This window comes from Phaethon aethereus (assembly GCF_964289735.1).
Source record: "Phaethon aethereus genome assembly, chromosome: 2".
Classification (NCBI taxonomy): Eukaryota; Metazoa; Chordata; class Aves; order Phaethontiformes; family Phaethontidae; genus Phaethon; species Phaethon aethereus.
The window spans coordinates 37,753,859-37,776,136 of NC_138582.1; the positions used below are offsets into that span (position 1 = coordinate 37,753,859).

Here is a 22,278-nt window from a genome sequence, read left to right on the forward strand (position 1 = left end):
ATTTGCATTACTTTGTGTATTCAAAATGTGTGAAGTTTTTATTATTGATGCACTTCTTTTAATGCTGGCTCAACTTTAAAAAAAAAAAAATCGGGTATGAGGTGTTTGAAAGTACCAAACACAAATATATGTCCTTGAAAATCCCTGAAAACCTTTTGCCATTTAATCCTTTTCCTTAATTTGTGAAACATGCGTATGTTTTGGTATTTAAAGCATGTCTTAATTATTTTATTAAATTGATGACATTTGTTCTGATCAGCTGAGCCAAATCCAACACAGAAATACTCTCAGGAACAGCCATCCAAATCTGAATTCATATGCTGAAGCAGTAACCAGATCCCTGAAGAAGGGAAATCGTAACTTTCTGCTCTGTGAAGTGGTGCTTTTTGCAAACTTCATTGATCTCATTTTTGGCCAAATCATGACACTTTCTCACTTGTAACTTTCTGTGCAATGCCACTTTGGGATCTTTTTCAGGTGTCCTAGTTTTTCTTCCTTTTGTATTTTCTGTTTATTTGCATTTTTCCATTTCAGTCACTTTTACAAACAGTATTTTTTCCAATCCTTTTTGGTTTCTTTCTCCATAATTACTCAGAAGCTTTCACATGGACTTCTTGCCATTAATAATTATTGTTTTCCTATAGCTATTTCATGAATTTATAGTTACCTTTTTCATTGTTAGGAATTAAAAGATAATTATCACTGTTTTCTCCTTTAAAAACTTAATTCACATGCTCTGAATTGTGTCATTTTGCTTCAGCAAAACAAAGATCAGTGAAATGGCACAATTTTCTGTCTGTCATGAGGTCTGAGAACCTAAGCCAGCAGGCTAGAGCTGGTGTCAGGAAATGGGTATGAAGAGGTGATGTCTCATTACCTTTCTGAGCTAAAGAAGATATCTACTGGCAGGCAAAATGTCACTAAACCGTTTTACTATACTTCGTTTTAAAATATACAGAAATGGCTTTAGACTTGGAGGATACAAGTCAGAGAATTCTGTATTCCATGCTGTGCTGCAGGAAATGCCTGATGTTCTCAAAAAATGAGGGAAATTGCAGTTTAACAAAACTTGTCATCAATGATCGTATATGGTCTCTCTGAAATGCCAAAAGCAGAGATTGCACTGTTACTGAGATGTATATACAATAAAGGATACTTATATCAGCTATGACAGGTAGTAAAAGTCTTAAGACTCCTTGTTGATTATGAGATTATAAGTCTGAAGTAGTGTTTGTTTGCTTAAAAATAGAATGGTAATGTAAGCTATATGCCATGTATGTATAAAAATGGGGATTAGCCTGTTTACATCCCTTGTATTGAATGCATTCATCCCTGCAGAATGCTTTAAAAGTTGTGACTAAAGACAGGAGAAGGGGCAATTTCTGTCTCATCAGGCTAGAAGGGCAAATGTCATTTGATGCATTAACTTTCTGAACAGCTGGGGACAGAAGCTGGAAGAAGCACAAAGTGTGTTTCCAGCAGTTTTTCCTTCTTGCAAGCTACTTGCAAGATCCTTTCCTGAGGGGCAGCATCATTTATTAGGTTTAAGACCTAGGAAAGGAGTCTGATGGCAGTTATAACCTTTTTGGGGTTTTCTATTCTGTTTCTGTCTTACTTGCTTATTTATATTTAATTTAAAATGTCATCCTTGGTTATATCTTTAAGGATGTTTGACAACTAGTGAATTCAGGAAAGGTTCCCAAATAGGAAGGGCATTGTTCTGTTTGTGTCTCTTACTGTGGGTGCAGCAACACACCTGCTGCCACATCCTCCACACTCTCGTCTCCTGAAGCAGTGTCCTGGGTTTGCATGGCAAGGGTTTGGTAGCGGGGGGACCACGGGGGTGGCTTCTATGAGAAGATTCCAAAAGCTTCCTCCATTTCAGACTGGCAGGAACTTCCTTCCCAAATGACGCAATCGTTCTGAAGCCTAGTATTTCAAAGTACAGACATCTGGAAAGAAAGGTGGGAAACATAGACCAACAACCCGTTGGCAAGAAGCAGACTCAGGGCTGACAGTCTCTGGTGTTTCAGATCATCACACTTTGTCTAAAAAGGCATGAGAAACACCATGTGGCAGAAGAGGGAACTCCAATAAAAGGAAGGCGTGGGAACTGTTCACATGAGGGAACAGGTTGCCTTGTTTTCCATCTCAGTATAGCACTTCACACTGTATCATTGTGCCCAGCAGGTCCAGGGAGGTGATTCTGCCCCTCTACTCCGCTCTGGTGAGACCCCACCTGGAGTACTGCGTCCAGCTCTGGAGCCCTCAGCACAGGAAAGACATGGACCTGTTGGAGAGGGTCCAGAGGAGGCCACAAAAATGATCAGAGGGGTGGAACAGCTGAGAGAGTTGGGGTGGTTCAGCCTGGAGAAGAGAAGGCTCTGGGGAGACCTTATTGCAGCCTTCCAGTACTGAAAGGGGGCTTATAAGAGAGATGGGAACAGACATTTGAGCAGGGCCTGTAGTGATAGGACAAGGGACAATGATTTCAAACTAAAAGAGGGTAGATTCAGACTAGATATAAGGAAGAAATTTTTCACAATGAGGGTAGTGAAACACTGGCACAGGTTGCCCCAAGAGATGGTAGATGCCTCATCCTTGGAAACATTCAAGGTCAGGCCGGACAGAGCTCTGAGCAACCTGATCTAGTTGAAGGTTTCCCTGCTCATTGCAGGGGGGTTGGACTAGGTGACCTTTAAAGGTCCCTTCCAACCCAAACTATTCAAAATGATTCTATGATCAGGACAAACACAAAAGTTGAAACCAAGAAGCTCTCTGTGCCTGTAAGAGAGGACTTTCAGCCAGACACTCGAAGTACTTGCTGATTACAGCTTGAGGAAAGGATGTCTTGTCCTAGTTAAGTCCTGTTTGTTATGTTCTGTGGAGATGAGATGACCCAATTTCTTTTAAGGCTGAGGTGGGAAATAGATGCAAGACTACACTGCAACAAGGATTCTAACTCTTATCCCAGCACAGTGTACTTCAGGGGTGCAGTATGCTACATCCATGACCCCGCAGTATGCAATCGGGGAATATACTTTCACATTTTTATTGTTGAAATAATGTTCTCCTTACTTTAGAGTTACAAAATATTGGTGTCACCAGGGGATGGAGAGATTTCTAAGATATAAATCTTCACAGCTTATGAAGATGTTTCACAGTTGAAAAAACTGATCATACACTGATCAGTCTGCTGCACAAGTCAGTCACTCCTTCCATAGAGTAGGAAGAAACCAAGCTATTGCAAACAGTTCATACAATGCATTTGGTGCACACTCTTCATTCTGGCAAGGCAAGGCCGTACCGAATGGTTGCATCTTAACCTGTTACCCTGTATTCATTAGCTACTGGCAGCAAAAGCCGTTCTGACAATGCTAAACATCAGCCATAAATCACTCCTTTTCTTGGTCTTTCTGTATATCCATTGGGAGTATCTGTCAGCCAGAAGCATTAATAAAAGTAGCAGGAATCTGGGGGGAGGGTTGAAGGACAGCTCAATTCAGCCGGGGTGTTTTCTGCATTAGCGTTGATTTCTCAGACCTCTTCATTCCCCTGTTTTAACCTGCTGACAGCCTTCTGTGATTGGGTTGGGGTTTTAAGCCACATCTAAACCTCCCTCTTGCTTCTGCGCTTCCCGGTTAGCTTTTCTTCCCTTCTGCTTTCTTGCCACTGGCTTCCTTGCTGCCGGTACTTGGATAACGCCTGTTATCTCCGGCTGCACGGCACAGAGCGGGCGGACGGGAAGGCAGGCGCCGGCTGCCAGCACGGTGAAGGCCGTGCCTTGCGGCAGCGCCTCAGCCGTGACCACAACGGTCACTGGCAAATGGCGTCCTTCGGGTGCCCGACGTCCAGCTGGCGGAGCTCTGACGGCAACAAAACTTAGCCAGAGCCCTGGGAGTAGGAGAAAGACACCAACAGTGAAGCTGGATGGCGGGGGGTGCCGGGGGGACCGGAGGCTGGCCCGGGTCTGCGGGCGCACTCGGCCACCGGGGGCAGCCCGCTCTGACCGGCCGCTGCCCGAGAGCGCGGCTGCCTCCTCCGCGACCCCGGCGGGACCCACGGCCATTTTCTGTCGCCGCTGCCTCAGTAGGCGAGGGAAGCTCAGCCGGTGCCCAGTGCGGGCTGCGGGCTACAGCCAGCGAGCAGCCAGCCGGCGGCTGCCCGCGGCGGCACGGCGCAGCTCGGCTCTGCTGACAGGCCGCGTCCCGCGCCGCCACCCGGCGCGGCCTCCCCGTTGGTCGGTTTGAACTGCCGGGCGCGGCCGCTCACCGCCCCCGGGGGCGGGAGGGAGGCGCCCCGCCGGCCGGCAGGGGCGCTGCTGGCGGCGGGCGGCGGCGGGGGCTGCTCCCTGCGGCCGGGGCGGGGTGAGGCGAAGCGGCGGCTGCCATTCCTCGGCTGCGCCGCCGCCTCCTCCCCCTCCGCCTCTTCCTGGCCGCTGCGAGAGGAGCTGTGCTGGCAGCGGGGAGACGGCGGCGGCCAGCTCCCTGCCCGCCATGGCGATCCGCAAGAAGAGCAACAAGAACCCGCCGGTGCTGAGCCACGAGTTCATCGTGCAGAACCATGCGGACATCGTGTCCTGCATGGCCATGATCTTCCTGCTGGGGCTTATGTTCGAGGTGAGGCGGCACCGGCGCCCCCCGCCCCGGGGGCTTCGTCCTGCTTCTCCCCCTCCGCCGGAGGCTCTCGGCTCTGGCCGGAGAGGGCACGGGAGGTCCCGATGCGCCGGGGGAGGGTGGGTGGCGGGTCGCTGCGGCTGCCCTTCGGCCGGTGCGGGCGCCTCCCGCCGCACCTGCTCGCCAGCCCACGCCCTCCGCGGCTCCCGGCCCTCCCGTCCCCGCCGTGCGCGGAGCCGACCCGCCGCACGGCCGGAGGAGCTAGCGCGGGCCGCCTCCCCGCGGCTCATCCTGGCGTCCGTGAGCCCGGCCCCTCGGGGAACGCCCTCTTCCCCGTCTCGGCCCGGAGAGGCGCAGCCCGCGGCCGCCGCCGGGACCCGTCTCACCGCCTGTGAGAGGAGGCCGTGCCCCGTCGCTCCCCACCCCCGGCAGCGCGGCAGCGCCGTGAGGGGACGGGGAGAGGGGCGGCGCGGTTCCCCCCGCGACGGCGGCGGGAGTTCCTGCCGGCGGCGGGGTTACGTGGCAGCCGGAGGAGGAGTGTGCAGCCGCGCTTGCACCGCGGCGCGGGGGGGGGCGGGCGGGCGAGGCCCAGCCGTGACAGACGATCGCCGGCTCTTTGTGTGCGCGGCCCGGCTGGGCCCGCCGGCACTACGGCTCCCGTCAGGCAACGCGGGGAAGGGGAGCGAGCCGTGACGTGTACATCCAGCCGCCGCTCGGGGGGCGGGTGTGGGGAGCCCACGCGTGCGTGCGAAGTGGGTTCATCTTAGCATCCCCCGCTGGGGACGCGCGTCGTCTCCCGGTGCTCCAGGAGGTTTGAGGAGCCGTTATCCCACAGCGGGGCTGGAGCGGGCGTCTCGGCCAGGGCCGGGTTTGGCGGCCGTGGAAGGGCGCTCGGCCGCGGGTCCTGGAGGGGGCCAACCCCGCCAGCCCAGCGGCTCGGGCGCGCTTGCAGGCCAGGCGTTGTGTCTAGGCCCTCGTGTTGGATGCAGTAATCGAAGCTTTTCCAAAGTGACGTGAAAAGTTAGTAAACTCTGGTGGTAGGGGTGCGTGGGGACAGCAAAACCTCGAGCTTGGCTGCTGATCTAAAACGTGCCTTTTTGGCTCTTCTCAGTTACTGTCTGAGAGAACTGAAAAGTTAATTTACCCGTGTGACTTCCAAAATGTTTTCAGTGGTGTCCTGTCAAAGTAAGACGCTTCCATTTTTGTTGACTAAATGTTTCTGACTTTTTGGTATTCTAGCCATTTTTTTAGAGTTCTGGGCCTTTTTCTTATACAGGTGGTTTTCAGAGTAATTTTATCCAGCTGTTGATACTGCTCAGCACTAGAGTCCAGTGGAGTCAGGAAAAAAAAATAGAAGTGGGAAGAAAAAACAGACCAGACCAAGAAAGCTGTTATGTTTGGGTTTACCATCAAAAATCATCAAGACAGTCTATTTATGGTGATTTTCTGGGGATTGAGGTCAAAGAGATGGATTTAAACCATTACCTTTTATGTCTACTTCTGGCTTACTGTATTACTGGTAGGGTTGGATGTTTTGGGGGGATTGGATGTGCTGAAGCCTTTTGTTTCCATTTTTTTTTTTTAATCGAGGGAGTTTTCTACACCAGCGTAGAAGGGCCATATGCCTTTGTTGGTACAGATGTGGTATGACTGAGAAGATTGTTGCAATTTCTTAAACGCTTTGATATAGGTCTTGGAAATCACCTGCTGTGGTTAATGTTGGTGTGGTAAAACGTTTATAGTGCCTGACTTGTGCAACTGAATTAGGACTTTGTGAGTAGCTGACAGTTCAGAATTGACCAACGTTTTGAATTGTCCTCTGAAGGCTCCCTGGATGAATAGGGAGCCCTAGGCAACTTCACTAACTCGGGCAAACTAGTTGGATTCCCTGAAGTTACATAAAGTGAACAGTCCACTGTGTATTCATGGATTCCTCCAAAATCTAGGGCTTGTTTATGAAGCACTAGTTTTGAAAATAAATAAATCTTATTTCTTGTGAATGATAATAAATGCTGGTAGTAACCTAATTATTATCTTCAGATACTGAAAGTATCTGTCCAAGATTCATAAAGGAGTTTGTTTTGGGGGTTTTGTTTGTTTGTTTGTTTTTTGTCAGTCCTAGAAGTGCAACAAGGATGCTAGGTTCTTATAGCAATGAGAAATGATCAGATCATAAATATTGTAAAGCATGGTTATTTTTCCCTGTCTGCTAAGACATGTTGATTCATGCTGGGATTCAGTAAAGATGTGTTAAAGTCGAAAATTGACTTATGCTTATTGACAGATAAGAATGTGTGCTTCTGCTTATTAATTGGGGTTTTTATAGTATTGCCACAACCCCCTCCCCCCCCCCTAAAAAAACAGCCTTTAGAACAGGTTTCCCCCCACCCCTCTCTTTTATTCATTCTGCTTTTTCTTACTGCCCATCATAAAGGGGTTAGTACCACTACTGCTAAATTTTATTTCTTTTATTTTACACTTCTTGCCAAAAGATTCCCCAGGGTCAAAAGCATGCAAATTGTGTTGAGTTGGTATGCAGCTGGCCTGAAATGGTTCTTCGTTCTTTATGCCTTTTCTTCTTCCCTGTACACATTTACCAGATCACTCACAGATTTATGAATATGATATTGACCTTCAAATTTTGTCAACTGAAAAGGTAGTTTTAAATGAGGTTTATTCTCAGTCATTGCCACATGCATTATGGTCTAGGGATTACATGATACTGTACATCATGTTAATGTAATAATACAGTATGGACTGGAGAAAGAATTGCAGCATGTGTTTTTGTTTTACTGTTGTATAAAAGACAACTTTTAAGTAGCATGTTTGAGGTTGGTTCATTCAGGAGATTGTTTACAGAATACTGGAACCTGTAGAGATCGCCCAATGTGTTCTGCCTTTGGAAAGTCAGGTGAAGTGGTGTGATAATGCGAGTTAATCAGCTTTATAGGAGGGGACAAACGTGCTGGGGAAGGTTGCTAAAACTATGGGCAAATGTTTTCAGTTTAATACCGTTTTTTTCAGTGAGAATTTATAGCACTTTTGGTTTTTCTCTTTCAGATTACAGCAAAAGCAGCTGTCATTTTTGTTACACTTCAGTATAATGTTACCATTCCTGCCACAGGTATGTGTCTTGCAGGAGGTTAGTTGTGACACAGTGTATTCAAGCATTATTAGTATGCCGTACTTTCTAGACTGAGGGTAAGTCAATTTGTCAATTTGAATAGATAATAAGCAATTTTCAAGCACTTTATTTTTAGTAAAATTCCATTTTAATTAATTAGGTTAGGGACAGTGTTTCTTTTCTGCTGGATTCATCTGACTGGTAAATAAGTTCACATCAATTCTTACTTTGGTTTTGCAAGTGACAATCTTTACTAGTCAAAGCAGGGTGGTAGTTCAACATAATTTTATAGTCCCCTTTCAATGCATTTGGATAAGCTTCCTGGGTGCACTTAAGTGTTCATTTTTATAGTACATCTTTCCGGAATCCAATTTAGTTTATGATGTGATGCAGAATATGACTGTAAACAGTCTAGTGACCTAGCTCATGATGGCAGTTTAATTTGACTTTTATTTGTTCAGCTGACTGCAGACTACTTCTGTCTGAAAAGTTTCACTTTGAGAAACAAACTTACTGGCCACTAAACTGTATTGGTGCCTAACGGTTAATTCTGTTTGTCTTTTAGAAGAACAATCCGCAGAAACAGTCTCTCTCTATCACTATGGCATCAAAGACTTGGCTACGATTTTCTTTTACATGCTTGTAGCAATAATCATACATGCTATAATTCAGGAGTACGTACTGGATGTAAGTACAAAATTTATTTCATCAATATAATTGTCAGGTTTTAATTAGATTTTAAGACTATTAACTTAAAAGTAAACTTTTGCATTAAAGCTTTCAACTCTTGAAACATAACATTGAAACTGTTAGTTGTTGTAATGCAGTTAACAGGTGTTAAGTCCTATGGCATATAAATAACAATGACCTTTCATTTCAGAAAATTAACAGGAAAATGCACTTTTCAAAAACAAAGCATAGCAAGTTCAATGAGTCTGGACAACTTAGTGCATTCTACCTTTTCTCCTGTGTTTGGGGAACAAGTATTCTTGTCTCTGTAAGTATCATTTCGCTTCCATTTGTATTACGAGATTTCAAAAACTTCACTTAGGGTGATGATAAAAAAGTTCTTGGCTTCTGTTTTTAGCTGGTTTTAATATTAAAGTGGGGACAAGTTTAGGGATTCTGTGTAGGTTGTAGTCATCAGTGATTATAAAGTTCAGTGGCGTTACTGTTGCTCAATCTGACTTAATTTGATTTACTGTCAACTGAATAAGGTAAAACGTTTTAACTCTATTATGGTACTTCATTCTCTGTAGTTTTTCTGTGTTGGCTTATTAGCATAAAATAAAGGTTAAAGAAAGTGTCATACATAGCAGTTTGGCAGCCTAGGGAATGGATGTATGGAGAGTGTTGTAGGCTCAGGTAAGTGTGTGCTTTCAGATGACATGCTCTTTGCTAGCAGCTGCCTGTGTATGAGCTTAGTTTCAAAAAAGGGGAGGACTATGATTCCCTCCCCCCTTAATATAATGGCTCCTGAAAAAATCTTTCCTTAGTTAAGCTTGGAGCTTGTTAGCTGTTTACAAGGGAAGACTTCTGTCTGTAGTGATGCTGAAATAACCTCCATCTCATATGAACATTCTTGTCTTGAATGAATGCTTGGTTTGTTTGGTTGCTTTTTATTTTTCTAAGCCAATACAGCTGTCTTGGTTTTTTGGGTTGGTTAGGTTTGGTTTTTTTGGTTCGTTGGTTTTTGGGTTTGGGGTGGGGGGGTTTGGGTTTTTTTTGTTGTTGTTTTTGTGGTGTGTTTGGTGGTTGTTTTGGGGTTTGTTGTTTTTTTTTTTTTTTTGTAAAAATAAATATATGGATCTGCAGCTTTTACTTGTGTGTGTGTGTGGATGTGTGCATGTTTGTATGTACACACATGCATGTACATAAATACATACATGTATGTACGTTCATTATTTCTGGCTAGGAAATAGCATCTTTGAAGGTTTATTGTGGTTTTTGTTTGTTTGTTTTAGGAGAACTATATATCAGATCCAACCTCTCTGTGGAGGGACTATCCGCACACTCTGATTCCGTAAGGCCTCTTCGTTAGAGGATGTTGGGGAGAGGAGGGAGTGTTTTAAACTTAGGGTGTGTCCCGTACAATCTGTGTAGAATAAATAGCCTGTAAAACTATGTTAGTCACTAATGTATTTTTCCTCATATTTATGGAGGAACTTGATTCTCTGGCAGTTTGTAGCATACAGAGTTTTCTCTCTGTAGGCTGTTATTTGAAGAACTACATTTTTGCAAGCTTTATTTATCTTAATGATTTTGGTTTTTAAAAATCTTACTTTTCAGTTGGCTAGCTTGAAGGTTCTATATTTTTCTTTTGTTCAGAACAGTGATAAAATGTGTTCACTAGAAAGTTTCTGAAATGCTTTTAAGTTTATTAATAAAAAGTAATATTCTTCAAATCTTGCTGTATTGTACAGGTTTCAAATGAAGTTTTTCTACATCTTACAGTTGGCATATTGGTTTCATGCTTTTCCAGAACTGTACTTCCAGAAAACTAAAAAAGTAAGTTCAAAATGTGAATCAAAAGAACTCCAAAGTGACTTGAGCAGTGGAACAGTTTGGTTTTGGGTGGGTTTTTTGGACTTCCAGAGTAATGTGTTACCCTAGATTTCCTACCTTGTTCTTATTTGTCACCCATTTTTCCTGATGGCATTTTGGGTGTTCAAATGTCTGAGAAGGTAGGTTTTTTCTTTTCAGTTAAATACTGTATTTCTAACTGCAGTAAAATCGCTGTATATCTGTTGTGTAAATAAAAATTACTAGTGTTTCTCATCTACTAAAAGAATTTTCCCTTGAGTAAATGAATTTAAGATTTTCTTTTCAAACTTTTTTTTTTGTGTTTTTTTTTCTGGTAATTAGTAGTCTGAGTAGTCTCACTGAAATCTAGAATTACTTCATGAATCGTGATACAGGTGTAGAATATAAGCAGTGAATAATTTGATAAATCCATGGAATATTAAACTCTGGGATTTGATTTAAATACCACTGTCCTCAGCAGGTGTTCTGCTTAGTTGTATATTGAGATTTTTCAGTGCTGAATTTTTAACAGCATCCTTTGCCCCCTAAGAGTATCCTCTGTTGGAATTCTGAAAACACTGAGTTTACTGTAGGTTTTTTTTGTAGCACGCTTTTTGCCTTCCTGGACCAGTTTTAGTAGTCTCTTTGCATGTTTTGGCTCACGCTTATTTTGCATATGCTGTTTCCTTTTTCAACTTTTATGTTTTAAACTCTTCAACATGGCTTCACCAGGGGCAAATCATGCTTGACTCCTTTAGTGGCCTTCTATGGTGGAGTGACTGCATCAGTAAATGAGGGAAGAGCTACTGATGTCAGTTACCAGAACTTCTGTTAAGGCTTTTGATATGGTCCCCACAGCATTCTTCCCTCTAAATTGGAGAGAGATGGATTTGATGGATAGACTGTTAGATGGATAAGGAACTGGCTGGATGGCTGCTTCCAAAGAGTTCCAGTCAGTAGCTCAGCATCCAAGTTGAATAACTTGGATGAGGAAACCAGTAACAGGTGGTGTTCCTCAGGGGTCCATACTAGGCTCAATGCTGTTTAATATCTCCATCAAAGACATAGACTGTGGGATTGAGTGCACCCTAAGCAAGTTTGCAGACGACACCAAGCTGAGTGGTGCAGTTGACATGCCTGAGGGACAGGGTGCCATCCAGAGGGACATGGACAAGTTTGAGAAGTGGGCCTGTGTGAACCTCATGAGGTTCAACAAGGCCAAGTGCAAGGTCCTGCACCTGTGTCAGGGCAACCCCTGGTATCAGTACAGGCTGGGGGATGAAGGGATTGAGGGCAGCCCTGCTGAGAAGGACTTGGGGGAACTGGTGGATGAAAAGCTGGACATGAGCCAGCAATGTGTCCTCCCAGCCCAGGAGACCAACTGTATCCTGGGCCGCATCCAAAGCAGTGTGGCCAGCAGGTGGAGGGAGGGGATGCTGCCCCTATCCTCCGCTCTGGTGAGACCCCACCTGGAGTCCTGCATCCAGCTCTGGAGCCCTCAGCACAGGAAAGACGTGGACCTGTTGGAGCAGGTCCAGAGGAGGGCCACAAAAATGATCCGAGGGATGGAACACCTCTCCTATGAAGAAAGGCTGAGAGAGTTGGGGTTGTTCAGCCCAAAGAAGAGAAGGCTCTGAGAAGGCCTCTCAATATTTGAAAGAGGCTTGTAAGAAAGATGGAGAAAGACTTGCTATCAGGGCCTGTAGTGACAGGACAAGAAGCAATCATTTTAATCTGAAAGAGGGTAGATTTAGATTAGATAGAAACAAATTGTTCACAAGGAGGGTGGTGAGACATTGGTATAGGTTGCACAGAGAAGTTGTGGATGCCCCTTCTTTGGAAGTGTTCAAGGTCAGGTTGGACAGGGCTTTAAGCAGCCTGATGTAGTTGAAGATGTCCCTGCCCATGGTAGGACAGTTTGGACTAGATGATCTATAAATGTCCCTTCCAGCCCACACCATTCTGTGATTCTGTTGTTGCTCTGTGACTAGACTGCATCTCTGCTGCCAGAGTTCTGCTTTATTCAAGAAAATGAAACATACATGTTATGTAACCATAGGTCTTTGTTCAAGAGCCTAGAAGAGGCTTGGCAAAATAGTAATGAGATGCTTTGTATTCGTGCTGATCAGATGCAGTATAAACACTGATGTTCTGCAGATACACTGCAGCTGATGTTCCCGCACTGCGCTAGTGATATCTTTCGAATTTGACTTCATATCCAAGTCTGGAGGTTTTTTTAACATAACTTCAAGAAAGCTGTCAAAAGTGGCAGACGTGCTGTATATTGAACAGTAGTGTTTTATTGGATCCCTGCTTGGAATTTTGGCCTCTGTCTTTTGCATTAAATTTTAAGAGTGATAGTTCATTTGTTCTAGCAGGTTTATAGTTGGTATTTCACCATAGTTTAACCTCCGCCATCTTGGCTTCTCTGCCTTATGCCTTCTCTTGAAGGAACGAGCTTCTTTTACTCAGGTCTAGTTGTCTGTACTGCTGATGTAGGCAAGAAGAGCCTCCACCTGCATTATTTCAGTAGACCTTCAGTCTCTGACAGTTTGTTTAAGCAGGCAGCATGGGCTATTTAAATGTTACCTAAGTTCTGAAGATAAAGTGTAAAAGGCTCATCCTGGTCGTAATTTGAGAAACTGAGCATTTGTGCTGACTGTTCGCTAATTTGTCTGAAAGAACTCATGTTTTGGTTTCTTTCAGATCATGTAGAGTAGGTATCTCCCTATCTGTTTTCTTGCTCTTTGTATGTGTGTGGTGTTTGCTGTTGTCACAAGTGTTTGATTCTGTGCTTTTGTTGGCTTTGAGATGGAGTATTGTGTAACCTAGCATAGATCTTACAAGATTAAATTTTTGGGCCTTTCTTTTAATTACACACATACAAGACAGAGCTGGAGCCCCTTGCTTGAAGTTTAGGGAATCTTTCCAAAAAGTAGGAGTTTCTTAAGCACAACTGAATGTACTCTGCATACCACTTCAAGACAGGTATTTATTGTGACAGATGGCAGGCATCGTGTGCTTTCTGTGTGCTGTGTGTCTATACTTGAATTCATGTCTCTTCCTCTTTATTAATTCGTCTCCATGAAGTGTTCAATTGAATCGGGCTGGCTGAAACCTAACTTGAAGTGTGACCATGTGGCTTAGCATGACTGGTTAATTACATTATTCTCTGTATTTGCCAGCAGCAGTGTGCCAGAATCTTGGATGATCTTGAATTTTTTAAATAGATGTTAACACTTGGAAACCTTTTCATTTTGGTTCGTAGACTGTTACTTTATTTCTGTAGCGATCTGACAGAATCTGATCAGCAACAAACACACTGAACTGTAGGAAGTTGTCTGATGGTGCAGTAATGCATACCAAATAAGTGTTGTAATAGCTAGTACAAATTCATGGTAGCCCTTTTAAAAAGCATCTTTTTGATGTTTGATGCATTTTCTCACAATAGCATATGTCTTAAGATACCGAATGTTATTGGTAAGTAAGCAATAAGTTATGTGTGGAATTAGATGATCTAGGCTGAGTAATTCAGTGCCAGAACAGGCCACGTTATGGTAGTTGATAAACCAAGAAGAATTTCCAAGACTAGGGAACAGTTTGTAATACTATGTAATATTGTACAATAATGTGTAACACTGTGTATAACGTATAATTACTTTTTTCTTCTTAATAGGAGGATATCTTTCGCCAGATTGTCTACATTGGACTTTATCTCTTTCATATTGCTGGAGCCTATCTCCTGAAGTAAGTCAATTGTAAACTTCTAGTGGCTTCATTTGCTGTCTTAAACATCTAAGAAAATGTCTGAGTGTTTGTTTTACTTCTTTTGATAGTCTGACCCATCTTGGACTTGTTCTTCTGGTATTGCATTACTTCGTTGAATTTCTTTTCCACATATCCCGTCTTTTCTACTTCAGTGATGAAAGATACCAGAAAGGGTAAGTAATCTTTATCTTCTAAATTAATGTAATTTCTGTCTCAAAGACTTGTACATGCAACTAACCAGAAACCAAAATTACAAGGAAGTTCAGTTGTTTCCTCAGAGGCCACAGTTCTCCCAACTAGTTTTAGTATTTATATCTCTAAAACAACTGGGTGTTTTTACCTTATTTGCCTGTTTATGTAAATGTTAGTAGTGGTATAAAATGAAATGGAATTTTACACTATGTACTAATATTAAAAAAAAAAAATAGAGAAAAGAACAGCATAAGTTGCTAATAAAGCCAGTTCTATAGGAACTAATAACATGCTTATTTTCTAATAGTAATGGAAGACGCTTTCTGTTGAGTTGAAATTAGTTTTCAGAACATACTTTTGGTTTTTAGAGAATGATTGTGAGGCAGGGCTTTTCTTGCTTTTTGTCTTCTATGAGTACTAGAAATAGAAGACTGGGATAGGTGCAAAATAATGGGTTTACATAAGTTCTGAAATTTGAAATGAATTCACATGGTGAAGAGTAGACATTTACATCTTTACTATTTGTGTTGTGAACAGAAAATTTATTTAGTGTTTGTGATGTTTTTCTTTGCAGATTTTCGCTGTGGGCAGTTCTTTTTGTTTTGGGAAGGCTCCTCACTTTGATTCTCTCGGTCCTCACTTTTGGCTTTGGACTGGCAAGAGCAGAAGATCAGCAGCTGAATTTCAGTACCGGAAACTTTAATATCCTGGCTGTTAGGTATAGTAAACTTGGAACAGTTCTTAAGCATGAGCTGTAAACCTGTGTTAAATACACAATATGGTATTAATGCTAGTAATCCTGAATGGTTGGGTGTTTTCATGCAACTGATAGGATCAATAGGAATAGGTTCTGTAACAAACTTGTAAGGCACAGTGAAATGAATTGACGAATTTGCAGTCTACAGCTGAGAAATCTGTAACTCATTTTTTTGTCAGAAAAAAACCCCACAGAATTAAAAGGAGTATCCAATTACAGAGATTATTTTCAAATGTTTTAGAGTTAGTGAATTGAATTCTAGACGTAATTGCAGTGAGTTTATCTACAGAGGTCAAGGCATTATGCCCAGAGCATCTTTGGTCCTGATTGAAGATTCCTACCTCTTTTGCTGCCTTTATTATGGCTCCTGTTGCTGCTATGTGATGCAGAATGTTCAGCCAACCACCTGGCCTTTTTATGAATTAAATACAGAAAAGGAAGTTATTAAAACATTGACAATTGTCTGCATTACCCTGCAGAATTGATACTCAGAACTGCAAAATTCTCTTAAACCATTTTCAGCTGTTACTGCCTGGTACCTTGAGAGTAATGCTGAGAAAGGAGAAAGCATGAAAGAAATCTAGCGCTTCTCAGTTTTGGTGGAGGGACAAAGACTTCACTCTCACTGTATATCTAGTTTTGTTCCGCTGTGCTAAGCCCAGTCACCCTGTGCGAGTTAACTCTCGCATGGTTTAGAAAATGGATGTTAACTGGAGGGTGGAACTCACAAAAAAAACCCGCAACAAACAAACCTTGAACTTTTACAAATTAATGTTAACTGGACAGAATCACTCTAATGTGAGGAACCTGAGTAAAAAGGCAGTTTATGACATACAAAGAACTGTCTGAGGTGGTGTTCTGCTTTTCTATTCTATTTGAATAATGAGAGAAACTTACTGATAAACCTTTACCTGTGTTTTTTTTCTAGAATCAGTGTGCTGGCCTCCATCTGCATGGCTCAAGCATTTATGATGTGGAAGTTCATTAATTTCCAGCTTCGGAGGTGGAGAGAGCATTCTTCTTCTCAGCCTCAGTCAGTGAAAAAGAAGTTCGTAACAGCTAAAGGAAAGACCTCCAGAAAAGAAAGAGGTTTGTATTTTCAGTTTTCCTGTTGCCTTGACTTCTAAAAAACAACTTTAGGTAATGGAGAGCCTTTTTTTAATATCATTACTAAAGAAACATTTTATGTCTCACTTGCAAGTTGAGATGACTCAGTTACAGAAGCAGTATTGATGAATATTGTTGTGGGGTTTTATTAATTTTTTTAATTAAAAAAATCACTGTATAGTAATTGTTTGATTTTTGTCCTCTAATTGACTGAATGAAGGAATTACCATTTCTTTAGTTAGTGCAACATGAGATTTTTATTATGTCTAATTTTATTACTTGAGCAAAATGTGTTATGCTTATGTTTTGTTTCCTTATAAAAAGGGAACAGACAGTTCTAGATCCGTTCTCAGAATTGATTACTTTCAGATTTTTTTTTCAATTAGTTTTAAGCTTGTTTTTCACTGCCACTTAACTCTGAGGTTTTAGAGCAGGGAGATGGTTTGATGATCCAGTAAATAAGCTTACATTGGACTGTTTTTACTAAAAATAGGGGTTTGATACCTCTTTTAAAGGGAGGTAATAACTGCTTACTGCTCTAAACTTGTGTTTCTACACAAGTAGAAATTGGAAAGGAACGAATGACTCCAGGTTTGACTTCTTGATTATGTCACACTTTTTATTGAAAGGGCATGAAAGATGGAACTGAATGCTTTTTTTCTCCAAGTAAAATTATGTGCTTCATTAAAAAAAAATCCCCACACTTCACTATTTCTTTTTACCAACAGTTAAACTTCTGTGTATTTAATTGCTAGCTTGAATAACTTCTGCACTTCTTTGAAACTGCTTGAGTCATTTCAAAAGCTTATTTCAGCATGATCCTTCGCTAGCAATCATGAATTGCCAACCTGTTCCACTTTTTGATCTATTGAATGTAACGTGTGTGAAGACAGTTTACACTGAGAACTAAGGTTTGTGGTCAGAGATTAATTCAGTGATTTCCCTCCTCCCCCAGTTTCTTTTGGATTAAAATCATGTGCTTTAGAGTATTTCTGTACTCCCTTCTGATGATTTGTAATTATCACAACTTGGTTTTTGTGTGGTGGTGTGGGTTTTTTGTTTTTATCAGGGGGAAAAAAAAAAAGTCCATTCAGATTGAATGAAGGTAGTTTCCTGTGTAGGTGTCCTACATAATCAGTGTGTCATAAATCTTCTATGACAAATACTTTTAAAGCATAAACTTAAATGGCATTTTAATCAGTGAGTGTAAAATGTAGTAGCTTTTTAAAATCTCTTAAAAATATTATTCATCTAATTTAGTGAATTTGCTGGTTTTCTGTCTACTTCAATGGAGACTTGCAAGTGGTAAATGAATAGTGAAAAAGGCAGTTAATTTGGCTTGTGGTTTAATTCACAAAATAATTGAGCTATGCCTGTCTTAAGGACTGGGGAATTTTACAGCTTATTTTAAATGGACAGAAAAGAACTTTAAAATCCGAAAGGTTAGTGTTGTTTCAGATTCTTCTGTTTTGAAGATTCCTGTAATGTTACCTGTTCAGAACACTTGCGCAAGATGCAGCAAGACAGTGTTTTCGAAAGAGTAATATATGCAATTAAATTGTTTAAAACAGTCATCTTTTTTTTTCCCCCCCCTCTTCCTTTTTTTGTGGTTGGATGGATTTTTGGGAGGCAGGGCACAATACAATGTGTTACTTTTAGACTATGCCAAAAGCAAGAAATAACAGTAGAAAAATCCTACTGGTGATGTAGGAGAAGTACCCAGACACAAGTTGATTCTTGTTCTTTGTTTTACTTTCACTTGTTTTGACTTAACTATTTAAGAAAATATGATTTCAATTAGCTGGCTTGGGTCTAGCTCATTGTTTGTAAGCTTCTTGATTGAAGAGTAACACAAACTTCTCTAAAAGTATCCAAAGACCACCTTATGTAGGCTTAAAATGGTGTGTCGTTTACAGCCAAATACGTTGGATATGATTCTATGATAGGCTTTGACTGTTCCTGTGTGACTAATTGGACCTGTGTCTGGTCTCATTCTCATGTATGTTTCTGATTTATTTTTTTTAGTTGCTTGTTTGCATAAATGGGAACATTTGGGTGTAGTGGGGGGAGAGGGAGATCAGCAGTTGTTTTTGTGGATTGGCGACATTCTGTGGTGATCTGCAACACATGTGCAGATGGAAAACATTCATTTAACCATTTTTTGGTACCAAAAAAAAAAAATGCAACAGTTGCTTAAAGTCAGGATGATACTGTAAGTCAGAGCAGAGATGTTAAGCAGCAAGCTTTATAGCTGTCTATGCACTCTGCTCTTCAGATCTGTTTTATAAATATGGTTACTGTCAGGCAACACCTCTGCTTCTTTGGGTTGTAGTGACACTGAATAAAGGGAATACTTTTAATTCACAATGGTATCATGTTTCTCCATTTTACTGTAAGTTGTGTACATTATAAATCCATAGATTGTGGGTCATTGTTCTAGGGGAATTTTTTGCTATCAAGTAGGCCCTGTGGTACCTGTACAGATTAAAACTCTTAAGGCCTTTAAGTTGGCCCAGAAGTGGGAGAGTGGAGTTGCAGCTGGTAACGCGTTCTTGCTTTGTATTCTTAGATAGATGCCTGATCTTGTGCTTGAACTCTTTCCATGTACACATACTCATCTCAAATCTAACTAGTGTTTTACTTCTGTCCATCTTAACTATGCAAATACCTTCCTCAGAACATAAATGAATTCTATATGTTAAAGAGTATATACTTTAAAAAAATTTGTGTGTATATAAAGATTTCCTATATATATGAAAAGCTTGTAAAGGTAAGTGAAGGAGTGTAATTTTTGCAAGAATTAAAATATTAAATAGGTAGGATAAACAATAAAGACCTCTCTCTACCAAGGAGTTGCATGTACACTGTGTGTCTCCAGAATTTCACAGGACAGTCTCATTTACAGGTTGAGTATTTTACTTTTTAAGATAATATCTTCTAAAATATTATAGCTGGTCTTGATTTTCAGTCTAGATGTATATAATGCACACATTTCAGTGTCTGGCCATGTCAGGAAGCCAGAATTTATCATAGTAAACTTTAAATTTTGCACTCTGTAAAAGCTTCATTATACTGTTGCATTATGAATGGTAATGATGAGGTTTAACAAAGAAGATATGTTAAAAGACTGTTTGTATAGGGCCTACAAAAATGTAATAAAATATAAAGCATCTCATTCTATTTGAAAAATGTTTTCTTCTTTTTTCTAGAAAATGGAATAAATGGAACAGTGACCTCAAATGGAGCAGACTCGCCTCGTAGCAGGAAGGATAAATCCTCGTAAAACTGGGTTTTATTAAGTTAATTGACTAATGTCCCCAAAGAATCTGCTTTTTACATGGATGGCCCTTCAGCACTAGAGATGTTATGGATTAAAGAAAATACAATTCATGGTTTTTGATTATTGCTGTTGTTTTGAGAAACTTTTTTTAAAAGCCATTTTGACTAAGGAAAAGGTTTATCTGTCTTCAAATACTTGGGGGGGTACAACACTTTTTAAATAACATCGACACTTTTTTAAACATTTATTGTGGTGAAATAACTTCACTTAATGAGGAACACTGTTGCAATGTATTATTTCCTTCCAGTTTTTGTAATCTTGGTGATATATACTGTTCTACCAACTTCACTTTTTCCAAGTTCTTCAAGAAGTATTGCAAAATTGAAGTAAAAACTTAGTGTGCATTTTCAGATACTCTGGCTTTTCAGTTAATTACCTTGATTCAAATTTATAGTTCAAATTGGGATTCCGAGACCACACCAACGAACCTCTTTATTTTGTAGTTATTAGCTACACAATGTCTGCTCTAAGAATTGCCCCGTATCATTAAAACAAAACTGAACTAATTGGAAATGTTGCAGAGTCTTATTGTTTGTTGGTTAGAAATCTCTTATAAGGAACAAAAAACCTTTTTGAGACTAGCTTTAGCACTTGAAAATTAGAAGGGAGCGTGTATGGTCATATATGATTTGAGTAGCACTGTTAACTCCTGTCTGTGCTTTTAAAGTGTAGGTATCTTGGAGAATTGGTGTGCGTTGGACCTTCTTTGAAAACTTGTCTGTCTGATTTTAGAGGGTGGACATTCTTACAGTGTGGTGGTGTGTGTGTTTTAGGCATTTAATGCTCCATGAAGAGGGAATTTATTAGATAAATGGATCAAGTTATGAGAAACATTCCTTTGTTCTAACTGCTTTGCTTTTTTTTCTTCATCTCTGTTAGGAAATTGTTTTATTTCTTCTATACATATTTTTATGAATATTTAAAAGCTACAACTTCTTAAAAATGATTTATTGTGCCCTTTGCTACAACTGGAAAAATCTCAATTCAAGAACTTGTCCATTATCTGTCTTTTGGAATTGTATTAAATGTGAAGCTCTGTCCAGTTATTTTCCAGTTTAAGATGTAGTTAATGTTTCCTCTGTACCCTTTTGTAATGGGTGTAATTCAACCCATTTCACCTGAAAATGAGTTAGAGATTTAATTCAGTCTTAAGTTGCTAAATTAGTCTTTCAAGTTAACCCAAGTATTGCACTGCTTATTGATTTGAGAGGAGTAATTATGAGCGATCAAGCTGATTAGATAAAATAGTTTTAATTAAAAGCTGTTATTATAGTTGAGTTTATACCCAACAAAATAATAAATCTGCATTCTGTATCTTCTACAGTTCAGTTGCTTACTCTACAGAATAAACATTTCTAGTACAAAATCTTCGCTACAAGTAACTATCCATTCTTCAATTGTTTAGTGCTATTTAGAGTTATTGCAGTATAATTTATTATATGTTTCGGCTAATTTCAGTCACAGTTCCCAAGTTCTTGCTTCACAGCTCCTGAAGTGGACTTCACAGACTTGGACTTGCTTAGCTTGAGACCTCTGGGGCAACATGCCTTGTATGTAATATGCCCAGTCTGCTTCAGTAGAAGTAGCTATAGCATGTCTTGATTTGAAGAAATAAAACTCCAGTGGTGAAACTGTGAATCTATCTGATCTGACCATGAAACTGGAAAATTGGAACACGGAAATTTTGAGGGAATTGCATACATTAAATACTCACTGCACAAAATCATGTTTCATGTCTGATGTTTCTAAAAAGACCTTCATAGATTATGTGTGCCTTGCTTTCACGTTGTACCTTACGCCAAAAGGGGCAAATTTTTAAAGTTTCTAGTCTGCTACTTTGACTCTAAATTAGTTTTCTTGTAATACCTGGTTGTGCTGGGGCTGTCAAAATTGTGAAGGGTGAAGGAACAAATTATGAAGGGAGCATTTAAGGTACTTCCTGAGATCTTTAAGACTTTTTGGAGTCTGAGGGTTGTAATAGTCCTTTCCTTAAGGCAAACTGTTTCTTGTAAACCTCATTCTTTGGCACAGTAGTCTTGAAATGTAAACTTCAGGTTCACTTCCAAAAACTTCAGAAGAGCATATTCTTGCCTGTTAATACTGACATTGCTTTTTGTCTCCATTTGGCTTTATGGATGTTCTTGGCCTTTGGACTTTTAAAAAAGCACTTTTGTTTCCACAATGGCTTAACCTTCTTCCTTGCCTTATAGGAGTTGTTGCTTTCTGCCAAGTAATAGAGAATAGTTTCAGTTGTTCTAGAATTTGGATAGAACATTAAAAGCCCATATCCTTTGTCTCTTGTGTCATGACTAAAAATACATATTTATCATTTTGGATTAGGCAAAAGCAGTAATTTTTAACTTTCTACCTTGGAGTGGAAACCCCTGTAAATTTAAAAGATTTTGAGACTTCTATTTCCAGTTTGATATTACTTGTTTTATTTGGCATAAGATTATTGTTTGCCTGGATAACTTCTGAATTGCTTAAAACTGGTTTTCAAATGTTATTCCGTTTTGTCTCTTTGTTTGTAATCTGGGATTCAGTAAGATGGAAGAAGCTTAGTTGTCTAATCATGTTTTCTTAATTATGGAATCAGGAAAATTAGAAATGGAAATGACTGAAGAGCTCATTATTATATTCCTATGTCTAATAAAATAGTTTTTGCTTAGGCTGTAGTAATTTATCTAGGTCAATTACCAGGTCCCACAAGAGAAGGCTTTGTCCATGTAGATGGATTTGAATTGAGTAACTCGTACAGACTGTAGATAGGGTTTCTTGGGTTTGGTTTTTTTCTTAACCCTCCTCCTTCCTGCCCCATCTTGTCAGAACTTTTCAAGACTTAAAACAGATT

General features: G+C 40.7%; 1 protein-coding gene across 1 annotated transcript; it reads left to right on the forward strand.

Annotated features, from left to right (window-relative positions):
- Positions 1-4,496: 4,496 nt before the first annotated feature.
- On the forward strand, positions 4,497-19,370 carry TRAM1 (translocation associated membrane protein 1; the record flags this gene model as incomplete). The annotated part of the gene is made up of 11 exons (XM_082015098.1): positions 4,497-4,619; positions 7,677-7,740; positions 8,306-8,427; positions 8,621-8,737; positions 9,705-9,763; positions 10,164-10,248; positions 13,940-14,010; positions 14,100-14,204; positions 14,798-14,941; positions 15,909-16,069; positions 19,297-19,370. The coding sequence occupies 11 exons, from the start codon at positions 4,497-4,499 to the stop codon at positions 19,368-19,370; spliced, it is 1,125 nt and encodes a 374-aa protein (XP_081871224.1).
- Between the last annotated feature and the right edge of the window lie 2,908 nt (positions 19,371-22,278).